At 46.5% G+C, this 19,042-nt stretch overlaps 1 protein-coding gene across 2 annotated transcripts in view; it reads right to left on the reverse strand.

The window, feature by feature from the left end:
• acaca (acetyl-CoA carboxylase alpha) overlaps positions 1-19,042 on the reverse strand; it is a 363,222-nt gene that overhangs the window by 284,140 nt on the left and 60,040 nt on the right. For both annotated transcript variants that reach the window (XM_072469570.1, XM_072469569.1), the window contains exons 16-18: positions 18,803-18,884; positions 613-758; positions 350-500 (exon numbers count right to left, since the gene is read on the reverse strand). In XM_072469570.1, the coding sequence (XP_072325671.1) occupies positions 350-500; positions 613-758; positions 18,803-18,884 (379 nt within the window). The remainder of the gene's footprint in view (positions 1-349; positions 501-612; positions 759-18,802; positions 18,885-19,042) is intronic.

Consider the following 19,042-nt stretch of genomic DNA (forward strand, 5'->3'; position numbering starts at 1 on the left):
CAGATTTCATAGAGTACAGGGGAGGGGGAGGGGAAGACTCATTTAGTGTACTTCTGAATAAATAATTTTAAGATAATTTTGAAAATAAACATAAAATCTGCACTTGCAAGCACCCATTATAAACACAATGCAGGAATATCAACCGAGATCAGAATTCACATTAATACTGGCTGCATGGTCTACATGGGCTGTGAAAAAGCAGCAAAAGGCTGAGATGCTTTCAGTGAACTCCTCTTGGCTCCAGAATATCACATAAAAATGTGATTATCCACTAAGGATTTGAGCTCCCACAGCCCTATGATGACAGCTCCTTTCATTTTCTTTGTCCGTCAGGATTTCGATTACTTGCCTCAATTTCAGCAAAGCAGTGATTTGCAAAAACGTGGCCACCATCTTCTACTGTATATTGGATGAGCTTCCCTGCTGAGGGCGAGCGCAACAGTGAGGGGTCATTTTCCTTTTCAAACACGCAGGTCTTATTGCCAATTGTAACACGATATCTGCGACAGAAATATCCGGACGTTAAAACGCACTCCCAAGAAATGTCTACTGGGAACATTATCTTGAAGTAGCAGTCAGGAGAGAGAGAGCGTGCCAGAAACTGTTTCCCACCTGTCTACTTCTTCCTTCATGTATGAAGTGTAGCTGCTGCCATCGTAGGACAACAGCAGGCCACCATCGCTCAGCCGATGAACGTCCACCTCCACAAACGAGTCATTCATTATAACTACATAGCAATTAGGCGACTGCCGCGTAATCTGTGAAAGGAGTGAAAAAAAAATGAAATGAAATGAAAATTGCTTATTGTCACAAGTAGGCTTCATGAAGTTACTGTGAAAAGTCGCCACATTCCGGCGCCTGTTCGGGGAGGCTGTAACGGGAATTGAACCGTGCTGCTGGCCTGCCTTGGTCTGCTTTCAAAGCCAGCGATTTAGCCCTGTGCTGAACAGCCCCTGAACAGCAATGCTGATAACTTCTAGAAGTGCCAAGGAGAGTGCAATTTAAACATTTTGTCAAGCAGCTTAAAACAGATAGCCACCGTTCAGGCTCATTTGCCACTGCTGGGCAGGCCTTAGCCAAAAGTCTTGAATAAAACACCTCAGTCTTTAATAAAATGCCTCATCCTGTACAAGGTATGGTTTTATCAGCAGGTGTAAGGTTTACTAATAGTAAAGTTTATTAGATTGGGCAGTGAGTTTTGCCTATTTATTTTAACTAGGATATTTCAATCAGGCCAAGTAGAACATTTACTGAGATAATAATAATAGTGGAAGCACAGGCAGAACTAGGACACATTCATTAAAAATGTCAAATCAGTAAGAAAAATTGATTAAGCGCTATATAGATGGCAGGGCAGATGACGTCTGGTAGCTGCAGATTTTGGGGGTTTGTGGACACCGCCTGACCCGAGGCAAGCACATCTGCAGCGGGTGTCTGCAGATGGATGAACTTCGGCTCAAAGTCACAAAGCAGAAGGCTGAGCTGCAGACACTGCAACACATCAGGGAGAGGGAAGGTTACCTGGGCACTTCGTTCCAGGAGGCGGTCACACCCTTTAGGCCAAAGTTATTTGATTTGGTTCATGGTCAGGGTCAAGAGGGTGTGACTGCAATTGAAGCAGTTATGGGGATTGAGAAGGGAGAAGTGGAGGAGCCTCAACTCTTGCAATTAGGTAATAAATTCAAGGTCTTATAGCAGGCATGGGCAAAATAGGGCACCTGTAGGGTGGATGAGCAAACTGACAATGGCACCATGGTACAGGAAGCCATTCGGCGAGCTAATATTAAAGTAATAATAATCTTTATTGTCACAAGTAGGCATACATTAACACTGCAATTAAGTTACTGTGAAAATCCCCTCGTCGCCATATTCCGGCACCTGTTCGGTACACAGAGGGAGAATTCAGAATGTCCAATTCACCTAACAGCATGGCTTTCGGGACTTGTGGGAGGAAACCGGAGCACCTTGAGGGAACCCATGCAGCCACGGGGAGAACGTGCAGACTCCGCACAGTGATCCAAGCCGGGAATCGAACCTGGGACCCTGGAGTTGTGAAGCAACAGTGCTACCCACTGTGCTACCTTGCTGCCTGGGAGTAATGGGAGAAGGGGACAGCATAGTGTTGTGGGTCCAGACCAGAACCCCAAATTTGGTCCAAGATCCCAGATTAGAACCCAACTATTTGCGTTTGGTAAAACTACGAGGACCTGTTACTGCACTACGGGAGTGATAACACTGGCCAGTAGACAGCTTTTAGAATAAAACAAAATTTAATTTGAATGCAGAAATTAGCAACAACGAAATAGCTTTACAGTTAACTGTCATGACATCTTGCTTCCTGAAACCTGTCTCTACATTCTACACATTTCAAATACCACTTAGTATAAAGTTGACAACCAGGTTTCACTTGCTTATCTTGCTTATCAGAGTCCTTAGAGAGAGAAAGCTTCTTATTTTAGGACCAATGAAAACCTGCTCAGCTTAGAGCCCTAGAAGCAATCCTTTGTCCAGATAGACATGGCCCTTCACATTAGCTACACCTGCTACACTCAAAGCACACAGCATTCTTTTGTCTATTGCTTTTTTAAAAAAATATATTTATTAAAGTTTTTAACACAATTTTTCTCCCTTACAAACAATAACCCCCCCCCACCCCTCCCCCCCCGTAACAAAAAAAAAGAAACGAGAAATCGCGCGGGGCAAGATATATATATGGCAAAATAGTATATTTACATAGCTTTGTACACTGGCTGTCTCCCATACGTGCCAGTTTCCCCGACTCTTCATGTTATCTCTTGCTCATCCACCCCCCCAGGCAGCTCCCCCGACCCCCCCCCCCCCGCCCTCCCCGGACCCGACCCCCCCCCCAGGTTGCTGCTGCTGCTGACCGACCTTCCTCTAACGCTCCGCGAGATAGTCTAGGAACGGTTGCCACCGCCTGTAGAAACCCTGCGCAGACCCTCTCAAGGCGAACTTGATCCTCTCCAACTTTATGAACCCAGCCATATCGTTTATCCAGGCCTCCACGCTGGGGGGCTTCGCCTCCTTCCACATTAGCAAGATCCTTCACCGGGCTACTAGGGACGCAAAGGCCAGAATACCGGACTCTTTCGCCTCCTGCACTCCCGGTTGGTCCACTACTCCGCATATTGCTAGCCCCCAGCTTGGCTTGACCCAGACTTTCACCACCTGAGATATTGCTCCTGCCACTCCTCTCCAGAACCCCTCCAGTGCCGGGCATGACCACAACATATGGACATGGTTCGTCGGGCTCCCTGAACACCTTCCACATCTGTCCTCTACCCCAAAGAACCTGCTCAACCTCGCCCCCGTCTAGTGAGCTCTGTGAACCACCTTAAATTGTATCAGGCTGAGCCTGGCACACGAGGAGGAGGAATTAACCCTACCCACTGCATCAGCCCACAGACCTTCCTCGATCTCCTCCCCCAGCTCCTCCTCCCATTTACCCTTCAACTCTTCTACCAGCGCTTCCCCCTCTTCTTTCATCTCCTGGTGTATTGCAGACATCTTGCCCTCCCCAACCCATGCACTCGAAATGATCCTGTCTTGAATTTCTTGTACCGGGAGCAACGGGAATTCCCTCACCTGTCGTCTCACAAAAGCCCTCACCTGCATATATCTAAAGGCATTTCACGGGGTAACTCAAACTTCTCCTCCAGTGCCCCTAGGCTCGCAAACGTTCCGTCAATGAACAGGTTCCCCCATTCTTCTGATCCCCGCCCGATGCCAGCTCTGGAACCCCCCCCCCGTCCATCTTCCCCGGGACAAACCGATGGTTACCCCTGATCGGGGACCACACCGATGCTCCCATTGCACCCCTGTGCCGTCTCCACTGGCTCCAGATCCTTAGCGTTGCCGCCACCACCGGGCTCGTGGTATACTTCGTCGGCGAAAGCAGCAGCGGTGCCGTCACCAACGCCCCCAGGCTCGTTCCTTTGCAGGACGCCATCTCCATCCTCTTCCATGCCGCCCCCTCTCCCCCCATAACCCACTTGCGGATCATCGACGCATTTGCTGCCCAGTAGTAGCTTCCCAGGTTTGGCAGCGCCAACCCTCCTCGGTCCCTACTGCGTTCCAGGAATCCTCTCCTTACCCTCTGGGTCTTATTCGCCCACACAAACCCCATAATACTCCTGCCTACTCTCTTAAAAAAGCCTTAGTGATCACGATGGGAAGGCACTGAAACACAAACAAAAACCTCGGAAGGACCACCATTTTGACCGATTGCACTCTACCCACCAGCGAGAGCGGTGGCATGTCCCATCTTTTAAAATCCTCCTCCATTTGCTCCACCAACCTCGTCAGATTCAGTTTATGTAGGGCCCCCCAACTCCTGGCTATCTGGATCCCCAGATACCGAAAATCCCCCTCCGCCCTCCTCAGCGGTAGGTCCCCTATCCCTCTTTCTTGGTCCCCCGCCTGTAATACAAAGAGCTCACTCTTCCCTACATTGAGCTTATAGCCCGAAAACTCCCCAAACTCCCTTAGAGTCTGCATGACCTCCACCATCCCCTCCATTGGATCCGCCACGTACTGCAACAGGTCATCCGCATACAGCGACACCCGATGCTCTTCTCCCCCTCGAACCACCCCCCTCCATTTATTAGACTCCCTCAATGACATGGCCAATGGTTTGATCGCCAATGCGAACAACAGGGGGGACAGAGGGCACCCCTGCCTCGTCCCTCGGTACAGTCGAAAGTCCCCCGACCTCCGCCGGTTCGTCACTACACTCGCCACCGGGGCTCTGTAAAGGAGCTTAACCCAACTGATAAACCCTCCCCCGAACCCAAACCTACGCAGCACCTCCCAGAGGTACTCCCACTCTACTCGGTCAAAGGCCTTCTCCGCGTCCATAGCTGCCACTATCTCCGCTTCTCCCTCAACCGATGGCATCATTATCACGTTTAAGAGCCGCCGCACATTGGTGTTTAGCTGCCTACCCTTTACAAATCCTGTCTGGTCCTCGTGAATCACCCCCGGGACACAGTCCTCGATCCTCGTGGCCAGCACTTTTGCCAGCAACTTTGCATCCACATTAAGGAGCGAGATCGGCCTGTACGATCCACATTGCAGCGGGTCCTTGTCCCGCTTTAGGATCAAAGAAATTGTCGGAGGTAGGGTCCCCTCCTCTCTTGCCTCATTAAAGGTCCTCACTAGTAGCGGGGCCAACAGGTCGACGTACTTCCTGTAGAACTCCACCGGGAACCCGTCCGGTCCCGGGGCCTTCCCCGCCTGCATGCTCCCCAAACCCTTGCTCAGCTCCTCCAACCCAATTGGTGCCCCCAGACCAGCCTCCTCTTGCTCCTCCACCCTCAGGAATCTCAGTTGGTCTAGGAATCGTCTCATACCCTCTTCCCCCGCTGGGGGCTGAGATCTGTACAGCTCTTCATAGAAGGCCTTAAATACCTCGTTTATTTTCGTCGCACTCAGAACCGTGGCTCCCCTTCCATCTTTGACTCCCCCTATTTTTTTTTGTCAATTGTAACAAGATGTGCCTTGATTTGTTTAGCGAGACTCAAATTCATAGAATCACCACAGTGCAGAAGGAGACTATTCAGCCAATCGAGACTGTGCTGACCCTCCGAAAGAGCACCCTACCGAGGCCACACTCCGCCCCGCCCAACCCATCCTGCCCCTGTAACCCTGTATCCTAACCGGCACATCCCTGCACTAAGGGGCAATATAGAATGGCCAATCAACCTAACCTGCACATAATTAGTTTGTGGGAGAAAACCGGAACATCTGGACGAAACCCACGCAGACAAGGGGAACGTGCAAACTCCATACAGTCACCAGAGGCCGGAATTGATCCTGGGCCCCTGGTGGTGTGAGGCAGCAGTGCTAACCACTGTGGTGCCCCGAAATTGTTACATTACATTAGCTCACTATCTGCAAACAGGCAAAATGTTTTTAACAGTAACTTCATTGCAGTGTTAATGTAAGCCTACTTGTGACAATAAAGATTATTATTATAATATCTATCAGCAAAATACTTGTCCTGCAAAAAAACACAGAATATCTCACTTTTAATCACAACTCTAGCAGACATACTGTCTCTACGCATTCGAACCTCCGTTTTAATAATATTACTGCAAAAATACAAACTATAAAGTATGACAATTTCTTATATTCATAATAGTCAAGGGGTTAGACAACCCTCTGCAGCCAGGAGCACAAGTCTGGAAAGTTGTATTGTCTGCCCTGTTCCAGAGTTTGGGGCATCTGTTCTGGGCTGTAAAGGAGCTTGCAGTGGGAGGAGGTGAATCCAGTTGCCGGAGTCCACATAGGTAGGATTAGAAAAGAGATTCTGCTTAGGTTGAGCAGCTAGGGGTTAAATTAAAAAGACAAACTACAAGGTAATAATCCAGAGATTACTCTGAGCAAATTGGAGTTGGGCAAATAAGATTAGAGAGTTAAAGGCATGGCTCAAAGACTGGTGTGGGAGAAATGGGTTTCGATTCATGGGCACTGGCACCAGTACTGGGAAAGTAGATGTACCATTGGGACAGTCTTCACCTGAACCATGCTGGGACTGATGCTCTGGTGTGTCATGGAACTAGAGTGGTAGAGAGGGCTTTAAACCAAATAGTGGGCGGCGAGGGATCAAGTGAGGGAAGATGTGATAAAAGGCAGGACCAGGCAAGAGAACAAGGTAGCACCAAGGGAATTGATAACCTGAATATGGCAAGAAGTGACAAATGGAATGAATGTAGGAATTTCAGATATATATTGTATAATATGTATCTGCTGCAGTCATGGTTAAAAGCCTGGGTTACTGTGCATGTCCCTATTGCAGTAAGATTTTATAAAATCCTGGTTTATAAGACAGACAGACACTGTGGCTGCAGGAGTAGTAATTAAAGCATTGTAAAATATCATTTTATCCAACCATGTGGTGTTAACCTAAATAGGGCTGTTTATAGAAAGATCATAGAATTTACAGTGCAGAAGGAGGCCATTCGGCCCATCGAGTCTGCACCGGCTCTTGGAAAGAGCACCCTACCCAAGGTCAACACCGCCACCCTATCCCCATAACCCCGTAACCCAGTAACCCCACCCAACACTAAGGGCAATTTTGGACACTAAGGGCAATTTATCATGGCCAATCCACCTACCCTGCACATCTTTGGACTGGGGGAGGAAACCGGAGCACCCGGAGGAAACCCACGCACACACGGGGAGGATGTGCAGACTCCGCACAGACAGTGACCCAAGCCGGAATCGAACCTGGGACCCTGGAGCTGTGAAGCAATTGTGCTATCCACAAGGCTACCGTGCTGCCCTGGTTCCCTGAGGAACAGATAATTACGGGGTTGTGGTTAGCCTTAATAAGATGGTCATAACCAGTTAGTGGAAAAGATTTGATGCAATTAATGGGAGGAGCCGGCGCTGAAGCAGTCAGGTTTGAGTTTCCGTTTAGATTTTGCTGTGAACAGAACAGGAGCCTTTTTGCCAAATATTGGGAAGGTAAGCAATAGTTTAACACAGGCAAGAATCAGCAGGGTATTTCCTGAAGGAACCCTCTCAAAGCAGCTTCTCCATGACATCTCTATACAGCCAGTATTCCTGTGTTTGCTATCTGTATTTAAAAATGGATTTTGACGCGAGATGGGTTTTGCTCGAGTGGAGATAAAAAGATAACAGTTAAGAGCTAAACAAAGAACAGTACAGCACAGGAACAGGCCCTTTGGCCCTCCAAGCCTGTGCCGATCACATGTCCTATTTAGACCAACCGCCTGTATCCTTCTATACCCAGTCTGTTCATGTGTCTATCCAGATAAGTCTTAAAGGTCGCTAACGTATCTGCCTGAACCACCTCACTTGGCAGTGCATTCCAGGCCACCACCCCCCCCTGTGTAAAAAAACATGCCCCCCGCACATCTCCACTGAACCTTTCCCCCCCTCACCTTGAACTGGTGTCCCCTTGTAATTGTCATTTCCGTCCTGGGAAAAAGCCTCCAACGGTTCACCCTATCTATACCCCAACAAAATGTTATGAATTCTATCAGGTCGCCCCTCAGCCTCAGTCTGTCTAGGGAGAGCAATCCCAGTTTGTTCAGTCTCTCCTCATAGCTAATACCCTCCATACCAGACAACATTCTGGTATACCTTTTTTGTACTCTCTCCAAAGCCTCCAAGCCCTTCTGGTAGTGTGGTGACCAGAATTGGACACAGTATTCCAAATGTGGCCTAACCAACGTTCTACATAACTAACATAATTTGCAAACATAATTTGCGAGCTTTTATACTAGATACCCCGTCCGATGAAGGCAAACATGCCATATGCTTTCTTTACCACCATTTCCACCTGTGCTGCCACTTTTAAGGAACTGTGGACCTGTACGCCCAGATCACTCTGGGTCTATGCTCCTGATGGTTCTGCCATTTATTTTATAGCTCCCACCTGAATTGAATCTACCAAAATGCATCACCTCGCATTTGTCCAGGTTAAATTCCATCTGTCATTTCTCCACCCACTTTGCAATCCATCTATAGTCTGCTGTATTCTCTGACAATCTTCATCACTATCCGTAACTCCTGCAATCTTAGCATCATCCGCAAACTTGCTAATAAGACCAGTTACATTTTCTTCCAAGTCATTTATATATATTCCAAACAGCAGAGGTCCCAGTACCGATCCCTGCAGAACACCACTAGTTACAGACCGCCATTCGGAAAAACACGCTTCCACTGTTACCCTCTGTCTTCTATGGCCAAGCCAGTTCTGAATTCATCTGGCTAGTTCACCCCTGACCCAGTGTGATTTAATCTTTTGCAACAGCCTGCCATGAGGGACTTCGTCAAATGCTTTACTAAAGTCCATGTAGACAACATCCACAGCCCTTCACTCGTCAATCATTTTTGTCACCTCTTCAAAAAACTCAATTAAATTAGTGAGACATGACCTCCCTCATACAAAACCACGCTGTCTGTCACTAAGCATTTCATTTTATTGTTAAGCATTGTTTAACTGATAATTGTAAGCTATTTCTGGTATGATGTTAAAGTTAGTTTAATACGGTGTTAATATTAAAGTTTGTTTTAATATGCCAAATCCCCATTTGTGCATGGAGGCACTCCTGGAGCAAAGTATCCTTTCCTTGCAGTCCTTCAAATTTAAATATCGGGGTTTCTGTCCGATAACCTAGCAAATGTTGGGGTATGGTCCGGAATCATAATCCAGAGCATATAAAGTTAAAGAATGCACCAGCAGATAAGGCTAGAGGTTGCGAGGATAATAAGAGACAGAATGAAAAACACTCTTTCTGAATGCACACAACATTCACAAGAAGGTAGATGTATTGACAGCGTTAGTGGAAGTAAACAGGTATGATTTAATTGCCATTACGGAGATGTGGTTGCAGGGTGCCCAAGGCTGGGAGCTGAATGTTCAAAAGGTATTCGACAATTAGGAAGAATACGCAAAAAGGAAAAGGAGATGGGGTAACGCCATTAATTAATTATGAGGTCAGTACATTAATGACAGAGAATTTTAGATTAGAAGGTAAGGATGTAGTTTGTGGAGCAACGGGCAGCAAACATGGGCAAGAGTTGTTTATAAGCCACCAAATAGTAGTAGTATGTGTAGGAAAGGTCATACGGTAATCATGGGGGACTCCAATTTACCTATGGACCGAGTAAAGCTAATTACCATGCAAAATTGCTGGAATGTATACAAGATGGTTTTTGAGAATGGTATGTTGAGGAACCAACTAGAAAATGGGCTATTTTAGATCTAGTACTATGCAATGAGAAAGGGCTAATTAATCTCATTGGAAAGGAGTCCCAGGAAACCATGACCATAATATAATAAAATTTTACATTAAATTTGAAAATGATGTAGTTCTATCTGAAACTAGAATCTTAAATCTAAACAAAGGAAACTACAAAGATATGGTGGGGCAATTTGGCAGTAGTAGTTGGGGAAACTACATTAAAAAGGTAGAATTGTAGACAGGCAATAGCCAAGAATTAAAACATGGTTTACAACAAATTTACATTCCTTTGAGGCACACAAACCGAGCAGGAAAGATGATCTGACCATTGCTAACAAGAGCAGTTAAAGATTATATTGGATCCAAGGAAGAGGCTTATAGAATTGCTAAAAAAAGATGTATGCCTGAAGGTTTGGAAGTTTCCGAATTCAAAAGGAGGACTAAGAACGAGAGAGTAAATAGAATATGCAAGTAAACTAGCTAGAAACAAAAACGAATGATAAAAATTTCTATAGCTACCTAAAGAAGAAAAGATTAGCAAAGACAAATGTGGACCTACTACAGGCAGAGTCAGGAGAATTTATAGTGGAGAATAAGGAAATGACAGAGAAGCAAAACAAATACTTTGCGTCAGTCATCACGGAAGCTGGAAAGCTACAAAAACAAACTCTCATGAAGAGAACCAAGGGACTCGCAAGAATGAGAAACTGAAAGGAATTAATGTTTGAAAAAATAGCACTGGAGAATTAATGGAACTCAAAGTTGAAGATTTACCAGGCTGGTTCCTAGGATGAGGAGAGACCAAGTCGGTTAGGATTATATTCATTGGCGTTTAGAAGAGAGGGGATCTCATAGAAACTTACAAAATTCTATCAGGATTAGATAGGGTAGATTCAGAATCTTCCCAACAATCCATAACTAGGTCATAGTTTGAGGTTAAGGGGTAAAGCTTTTAGGACTGTGGTAAGGTTAAATTTCTTCACCCAGAGAGTGATGAATCTGTGGAATTCGCTACTACAGATTGTGGTTGAGGCCAAAACGTCATGTAATTTCAAGAATGAATTAGATATAGTTCTTGGGGCTTAAGGCATCAAGGGCTAATGGGGACCCCATTATGGGGGGGGGGGGGGGGGGGGGGGGAAGAGAGGGAGACAGGATCAGGGTATTAAACTTGATGATCAGCCATGATCATAACGAATGGCGGAGCAGGCTCGAAGGGCTGAATGGCCTCCTCCTGCTTCTGTGTTTCAATGGTAAATCCCCGGCACCTGATGATCTACATCCCAGAATGTTGGCCCCAGTGAAGTACTCAGGGAGTCCGGTAATAATAGCTTCATTGAGAATTTGGAGGCAGTTTCGCCAACACTTCGGGTTGGGGGCGGGGTCACGGGAAATGCCAATCTGGGGAAACCACAGATTTGAGCCAGGGAGGTGGGATGGAAATTTTCGGAAATGGGAGAAGGAGAAGGAGATTAGGACACTAAAAGATTGGTTTCTTAGGGGTCGGTTTGCAGGATTGAAGGAGCTGGAAGCGAAGTATGGGCTGGAGCAGGGGGAAATGTTCAGATACATGCAGGTTCGAGATTTTGCCAGAAAGGAGATACAGAACTTCCCGGAGGAGCCGGCCTCCACATTGCTGGAGGTGGTGCTGACGACAGGGGGACTGGAGAAGGGGGCAGTGTCAGCGGTCTACGGAGCTATTTTGGAAGATGAGAAGGCACCACTGGAGGGGATCAAAACAAAGTGGGAGGAAGAGTTGGGAGAGGATATGGAGGAGGGGCTCTGGTGTGAGGTGCTCCGGAGAGTGAATGCCTTCACCTCGTGCGCGAGGTTGGGGCTGATACAGCTGAAGGTGGTATATAGAGCACACCTCACGAGGGTGAGGATGAGCCGATTCTTTGAAGGAGTTGAAGATCTGTGTGAACGTTGGGAGATTCCGGATTCCTTTTTGTCAGTTGTTTATGTGAACATGTGGGCGAATGTTTTGGGTTTGGTGGGAGGATGCGATCGTTGTTATTGATATGGGGATTGACATATTGTTACTGATTATTGTTTATTGTTGGTGGGTGTAAATTTGGGAGAAAATGCGAAAAAGGAGAACAAAGAAATATTTTTTTAAATAAATAAATAATGTTAGGAATGGGCAGAGTCAACATGGATTTACGAAAGGAAAATCATGTTTGACAAACCTGAGTTTTATGTGGGTGTAATGAGCAGAATAGATAAGGGAGAATCAGTGCCGTATTTAAATTTTCAGAAGGCTTTTGATAAAGTCCCATACAGGAGGTTAGTAAATAACATTAGCTCACATGGGATTGGGGGTAATACACTGCCATAGATTAAGAATTGGTTAACAGACAGAAAACAAGAGAGCAGGAATAAACGGGTCATTCTTGGTTGACAGGTACGACTTGTGGGGTATCACAAAAGATCAGGGGCGGGATTCTTCCCTACCCGGCGGGGCGGGCCGTACCGGCGCTGAGGAGTGGCGTGAACCACTCCGGCGGCGGACCGCCCGGAAGGTGCAGAATCCTCCGCACTTTCAGGGGCTAGGGCGGCGCCGGCGGGGTTGCGCCACTCCTCAGCGGCGGTACGGCCCGCCCCGCCGGGTAGGGAAGAATCCCGCCCCGATTTGATTTATGTCGGTGGGACTAGCCGAAAACGGGCGGCCGCTAGGCCCATCGCAGGCCGGAAAATCGACAGGGGGGCCGCTGCCAGCGGCCGCCGACCGGCGCAGCGCGATTCCCGCCCCCGCCAAAACCCTGGCACCGGAGAATTCGGCAGTCGCTGTCGGGGCGGGATTCACACTGCCCCCTCCCCCCCCCCCCCCCGGTGATTCTCCGACCCGGCGGGGGGTCGGAGAATCGCGTCCCAGTGCTTGGGCCCCAGCTATTCACAATGTATATTAATCATTTGGAAGTGGGAACAAAACTAGACAGGAATGTGAGCATGAGGAGGAGGCAAAGAGGCCTCAAGGGGATGGAGACAGGCTAAATGAGTGGGCAAGAACATGGCCAATGGAATATAAATTTGGAAAAATGTGAAATGGTTAAAAATAAAACAGAAATGCAGTGTATTTCTTACACTTCCCAATAACTCACCATTTATGTCCAAAAGGACCAGAGTGTCCTTAAGTCACCGAAAGCTAATACGCAAGTGCAGCAAGCAAGTAGGAAGGCAATTGGCATGTTTACCTTTATTGCAAGAGGATTGGAGTACAGGAATAAAGAGGTTTTGCTGCAGTTGCATACAACCTTGCTAAGAGTATGGTGTACAGTTTTGGTCTCCTTACCCAGGGAATGATACACTTGCCAAAAGGGAGTAAAACAAATGTTTAACAGATTGAGCTCTAGGATGGCAAGATTGTCCTATTAGGGATTGAGGAGACTGGGCCTATATTCTCTAGAATTTAAGAGAATGAGGGGTGATCTCATTGAAGCATACAAACTTCTTACCGGGCTCAATAGGATAGGTGCAAGATTGATGTTTTGATGTTTCATTGCCCAGTCTCTTCTCACCTACATTCACGATTCCTCGGATGCCCTACAGCACATCAACAATTTCCAGTTTCCTGGCCCTGACCTCTGGATATCCACTTCCTCTATACCTCCATTCCCCCATCAGAATGTTCTGTGGGCTCTCCGCTTCTTCCTTGAGCAGAGGCCTGAACAATCCCCATCCACCATTACTCTCCTTCGCCTACCTGAACTTGTCCACTCACTCAATTATTTCTCCTTTAACTTGTCTCACTTCCTGCAAATAAAAGGTCAGGGTATGGGTACCCGCATGGTACCCAATTACGTCTGTGGTTTTATGAGGTATGTGGAACATTCCTTGTTCCAGCCCTCCTCAGGACCACCTCCCACAACCCTAGAGTGCCAGAAGCCTAGCCAGGGGAGATTGTGGGGTGGGGTGGAAACTTGGGTGGGAGGAGAGAGATTCTTTGAGGGGCCTCAGAGTTAAGGGAACCCTGGGGTACAAGCTTCTTGGAAGAGTGCCACAGAGGGAAGGAAAACTTTGGACAGTGCTGTGAGGAATCATTACAGACTGGCTGTCCCACCCACAATCTGGGGGCAGGATGTTGACAAATGGGAAGATATGCAAGTGATCAGTACCCCATTCCAGCCGAGACCGTTTAGCTGTAACTCATGCTAGTTACTCGAGCAATTATGTCCACTCAAGCATCACATATGTGTGTGAGTACTACTGATTGCTGCTCAGCATTTAACCCTTGGCACACGATTTCCAAAATCGCTGGCTACCATGTGAGTGTACCATTGGCTGACTGGGCAAGCTACTATGTTATCTTAGAGAGTTGACAATGGCACATTGCCCAAGGAGAGCACTCCTGATCTTTGACCATGTGCAGAGGTGCGTATTGACAAGTGCCTCCCATAGACCAGATTGAGTGCAAGGCCTTTAGCCAATGCCTGCATCAGAGAGGATGTGCAGTCTTGCAAAAGCAGAATGCGAATCATGTGGTAGCCAGAACATGAGTCAGTGTGCTTTGAGAGGTAGCTTCAGGCAATGAATGGACAAAGAGGAGTGGTCTTTGGGAGACAAATGCTAAACGTCGAGTCTCTCTATTTGATACTGCAGTGAGAAGAAATTATGAAACATGAATCCCGGTGATCTCCCACTCTTCTCGTTCTTAGGCAAGAGAGAAGACAACGTCAAGGGAGATGCCTGGCTCGCTAAAGGCTGGAGCAGAACTGTGAAGAGGAAAGGGTGGTCGGGCCTGATCCACAAGCAGAGTATTAACCAGAGAGAGATGCCTCGCTAGAGCCAAGATCTACAGACAGCGCCCAACATGCCTGCAGATGTTAGAAAATCAGTGTCACCGGAGACTATGCATGTCCAGGGAACTGGATGCTCACATCTGCCACCTTCTGCAGGATTTAGCATGGGGACCTGGAGGGGATCCACTGTGCTGTTGCTGAAAGGTACAATGGTGCTCAATTTCTACACCAGTGGCTCCTTCCAGGGCTCCATTGGTGACCTCTTCCGCACATCACAAGTCTCCGCACACAAGTGCATCTAGGGTGAAGGACGCAATATTCACAAGGGCACACAACTTTGTCCATTTTGACAGGGATCAGGCAAGCAGAAGTGATGGACTTTGCACAAATCTCTGGTTTTCCATCGGTGCAGAATGCCATCAACTGCACTCATTTGGCACTCAAACCTCCAGACATCAAATATTAACTATGTGAACCACAAGGGCTTCCACTCACTGAATAGTCAGCTGGTCTGCGGCCACACCAAACACATCCTCCAAGTGGGAGCTCTTTCCTCGGAGTATGCTCTTACATTCAGACCTGCTCTCAGTTCTTGACATGTTTCAGGGTCCAAAGAAGTTACAGGAGTGGCTGGTGCCAATTGGTGAGCCCACAGGGTACAGCTGAGACAATGTACAAAGAAGCTCATGCTGCAACTCTTGCTTTGGTGGAGGAGACCATAGAGATGCTGAAGAGGAGGTTCCAGTGCCTGGAACCGGTTCAATGGAGTCCTGAAATACAACCCGCATAGCGATTGCTTGCTGCAACCTGCACAACCTGGCAGAGAGAGAGCGAGAGCGAGAAGTGCAAGAGTGAGAGCGAGAGAATGTCAGCCATGAGGCAATGGCAATGCCCAGGCAAGAAGCTCGGTATGCGCTTATTTCTGCAATATTCATGGAGGGGGATGAGGACATCCAGTGAGGATATTGTTACGTGGCTTCTGTGAGCATTACTCTCCTAACTGACGGATGGCCGTACATACTCTTTATGAGGTTCCTATCATGGGGAGGAGGTGGCTGCCCATAATCCCTACATTGCAGGAGGATGATGGGGACATGTAGTGGGTATAGTGCATAGGTCCTCAGAACCTCTGAATGGCTAGCTCCTATCTGGCTGATGGCAGCATGCTTGCTCGTAATGACTAAGGTCATCTGGCGATTCAGCTGAGAAAGTTTCACCTCTCCTGATCTTACAGCATTTTTCGTGAGCTGTACCCTTGAGGTTTGGTGTCACCAGAGGCTGAGCAAATGGAATTGGGGGGGCCGCAGCTCAAAGTTGCAGAGAGCACACATGGACAATGACGCTGGCTCTGTACATCATGGGAGATATCCTTATTCTCTATGGAGGAGCAACACTTCCTCTTCTGATTCGGCACTTTACAGTCTCATGGTCTAAAAATTGAGTTCAACAACTTTAGACCATAAACTCTCATATGCACCTTCACTGCTACTTAAAGTCTAATTTCACCTCCCAGGGCTACCTGTCACTTGTTCGTAAGTTCTGCTTTTGCAGAGCGCTGACCCTTGTTCTGCAAAAACTGTCTGTTACCTTACCTTTATGTTGCTATCAACACCTTCTTTAGTCTTTAACTCTACCATTAATACTCCCTTTGCTATCTTTCTTTTCCATGACATCTTTGTCAAATTTATCCAGAGTCCCCACCGATCTCTGACCTATTTTGCTTCACCTACTCCACCCCCTCTTGAACAGTCCAAAATACATTGTATTTCCTCTTTAGCTTGACCGAAGAGTCATATGGACTTGAAATGTTAACTCTTTCTCTCTCCGCAGATGCTGAAAGACCGGAGTTTTTCCAGAATTTTCTGTTTATATGTCTTCCAGACTCCTGCTATCCCAGTTGGGAGAGAATTCATGTCGGTGGGGCAATATGGGATGGGCAGGTAACAACTATAAAATTACAAAATAAAATCAACAATGAAAGGAAGAGAAATGCTTCGAGTTTCAAATGCCTCAGCTAAGTTCACCACCCTCCAAGGCTTCAAGTTATGCAAAGTAATTTCTTCTGGGCCCAGGTAGTCCTCCTGCATTTTGTTCAATGGGCTGTGATTCATGAGTGAATTGGACAGTGAGAATTATCAGCTATGGGCCATTGGTTTGAGGAGACTCTTAGCTGAACCTACTCTTGCACAGACCTTAAATCAATAATCTAATTAAGGCGCCCCAACTGCTTCCTCATCTGAAATCAAACTTGAGCCTTTCCTCACCTGTAAGTTCTACATGTTGTCACCAAGCCACCATGGGGAAGTGGGGAAAGGAGAGAAAAGTTCTGACAACCGTAACCTTTAAAACACAGGGGACATTTCAGACCTACATGCACACTCAACCAGTCAATCTAATATTAATATTCCAGCCAGACACACTGGAATCAGTCCCAACTGTGAGGTTGACACCAAGCCAATTTAATTAATGCTACTGATAGTCTGTCACAGTACAGCACCGGCCTTTCCACTATCATAGGTGCCTAAATCTAAAATTGGATAGTAGTGTACTGAAACTGAATAAACTTCTAGTTTCCTGGTCTATCACCTTGGTTTACTGCAAGTTGAAAGTAGTAAAGAGACCTGGCAATAACTTTAATACGTATGTAATTGTGGTGTTTTAGGTTTGACACAGAAGCAATATGATCTATGTATTTGTGTTTCAGCAGTTATGCTTGTAACTGTTACAGAAAGGTCTGCACCCACAGCTTTGTACACAGCAAACAATTCGCATTTACGTAGCATGTGAGAGAAATAAACATTTACAGAGCACTTCAAATAAGCATAATCAGGCTAAAATTAACACCAAGGCCAAGGAAGAAAATATTAGGAGGGGTGAATAAAAGCCTGGCCAGAATTTGGGAGACACAGAGGAGGTCTGATGAGGGAAATCCCCAAGATTAAGGACAAAAATGAGTGGAGACCAGTGGTTAGCATTGCTGCCTCGCGGCGCCGAGGATCTGATCCCGGGTCACTGTCCGTGTGGAATTTGCACATTCTTCCCATGCCTGCGTGGTTCTCACCCCCACAACGCAAAAGCATGTAGATTGCCATGCTAAATTGCCCCTTAATTGCGAAAAAATAATTGGGTACTCTAAATTTATGAGAAAGAAAAATGGAGACACAGCCACCAACGGCACAAAGAGGATGCACAAAATGCCAGAGTTCTTAAAGGATTCTAGTACAAGAGATTTCAGAGTTGGGTACGGCTCATGGAGAAACAGAAAAAAAAAATATAGGAACAGGAGTAGGCATTTAGCCTTTCAAGCTTGTTTCACCATTTAATGAGGTCATGCGAATCTGTGACCGAACTTCACATAACTTTGTCTTTCCTCCACATCCCCTAATACCTTTGGTTAACAAAAATTGATCAATGTCAGATTTAAAATAAACTGATCTAGCATCAATTGTCATCTGCTCCAAACTTCCACAACCCTTTACCTTGTGGAGTGTTTCCTAACTTCACTTGTGGTAGGCTAGGCTCTAATTTCTTAGATGGGTCCCCAAATCCTGGAGTCCTAGACAAAGGCCTGCTCCCATCAAGGTGGGGTATCACAGCAACAGACAGAGTAAAACTCATCCTATTTACAAATGGATCATTAAACCAAAACTCTGTCTGATCTGTCAGGTTGGTGTAAAAGAGCCCATTATTTTGAAGAGAATGGGAGTTTGCCCCCAAAGCCAATATTTACCCCCTCAACCAACATCACCAGAAGAGATTATCTTATCATCTTCGCGTTGCTGCCTGCAAATTGATCTTTCTTACATTAAAACAGCGACTACTCACCAAAAGTACTTCAATAGCTGTAAAGCACTATTTTGCATTTTGTATTGTCCAGAGGTTGGAATAGGTGCTATATAAATGCAAGTTGTGTGGGTTTTTTTTTCCTCTCTTTGTCCCATAACACGCTTCAGTTCCAACCTCAGGGCCAAAAATAGTGCTACAATGTTTTTCAAAATGGTATTGTCCAGCTGAGACGGCCCAAATTACACACCGGGCCCTTCCAACCAACAGATAGAAAAGACTTTAAAGGGCAGAGGTGAAGGACCCGCCTCCATCCTATTGTACTACCCTGCTCACTCAAAATTTCCAATACCGCAAACACAGATGAAATCTTGCAATTCCTAGCACAAAACCTACAGGTTTTTGCAATAAAATATATTACTATGGGCACGCAATAACCAATGGAAACCTTTTCCTTTCCATGTACATGTACAAAAATAACCAAAATCAGAAGTTATGCCAGAGGGTTTGGAAGTGCATTTTCAACATTTAGGACTTTACCTTGAGCACATATTTCATCCCTTCATAGATGAGCTCCCCATCCACTGTGTTCAGAAGAGTATGAGCTGGCAAAACTTGGCCCCTGAGGAAAAATAAGCAGTCAGATAGTTAGTACAATGGGTAGGGTTGCCAACTGCGATTAAATGCATTCCTGGAAGTTTCATCACATGTCTTTCCCCCATGTTCCAGCCGTTCATCAGCCAACACATCCATTCTTGGGATGTGCTACCTTCCCACCCC

Source organism: Scyliorhinus torazame, chromosome 12 (assembly GCF_047496885.1).
Source record: "Scyliorhinus torazame isolate Kashiwa2021f chromosome 12, sScyTor2.1, whole genome shotgun sequence".
Classification (NCBI taxonomy): Eukaryota; Metazoa; Chordata; class Chondrichthyes; order Carcharhiniformes; family Scyliorhinidae; genus Scyliorhinus; species Scyliorhinus torazame.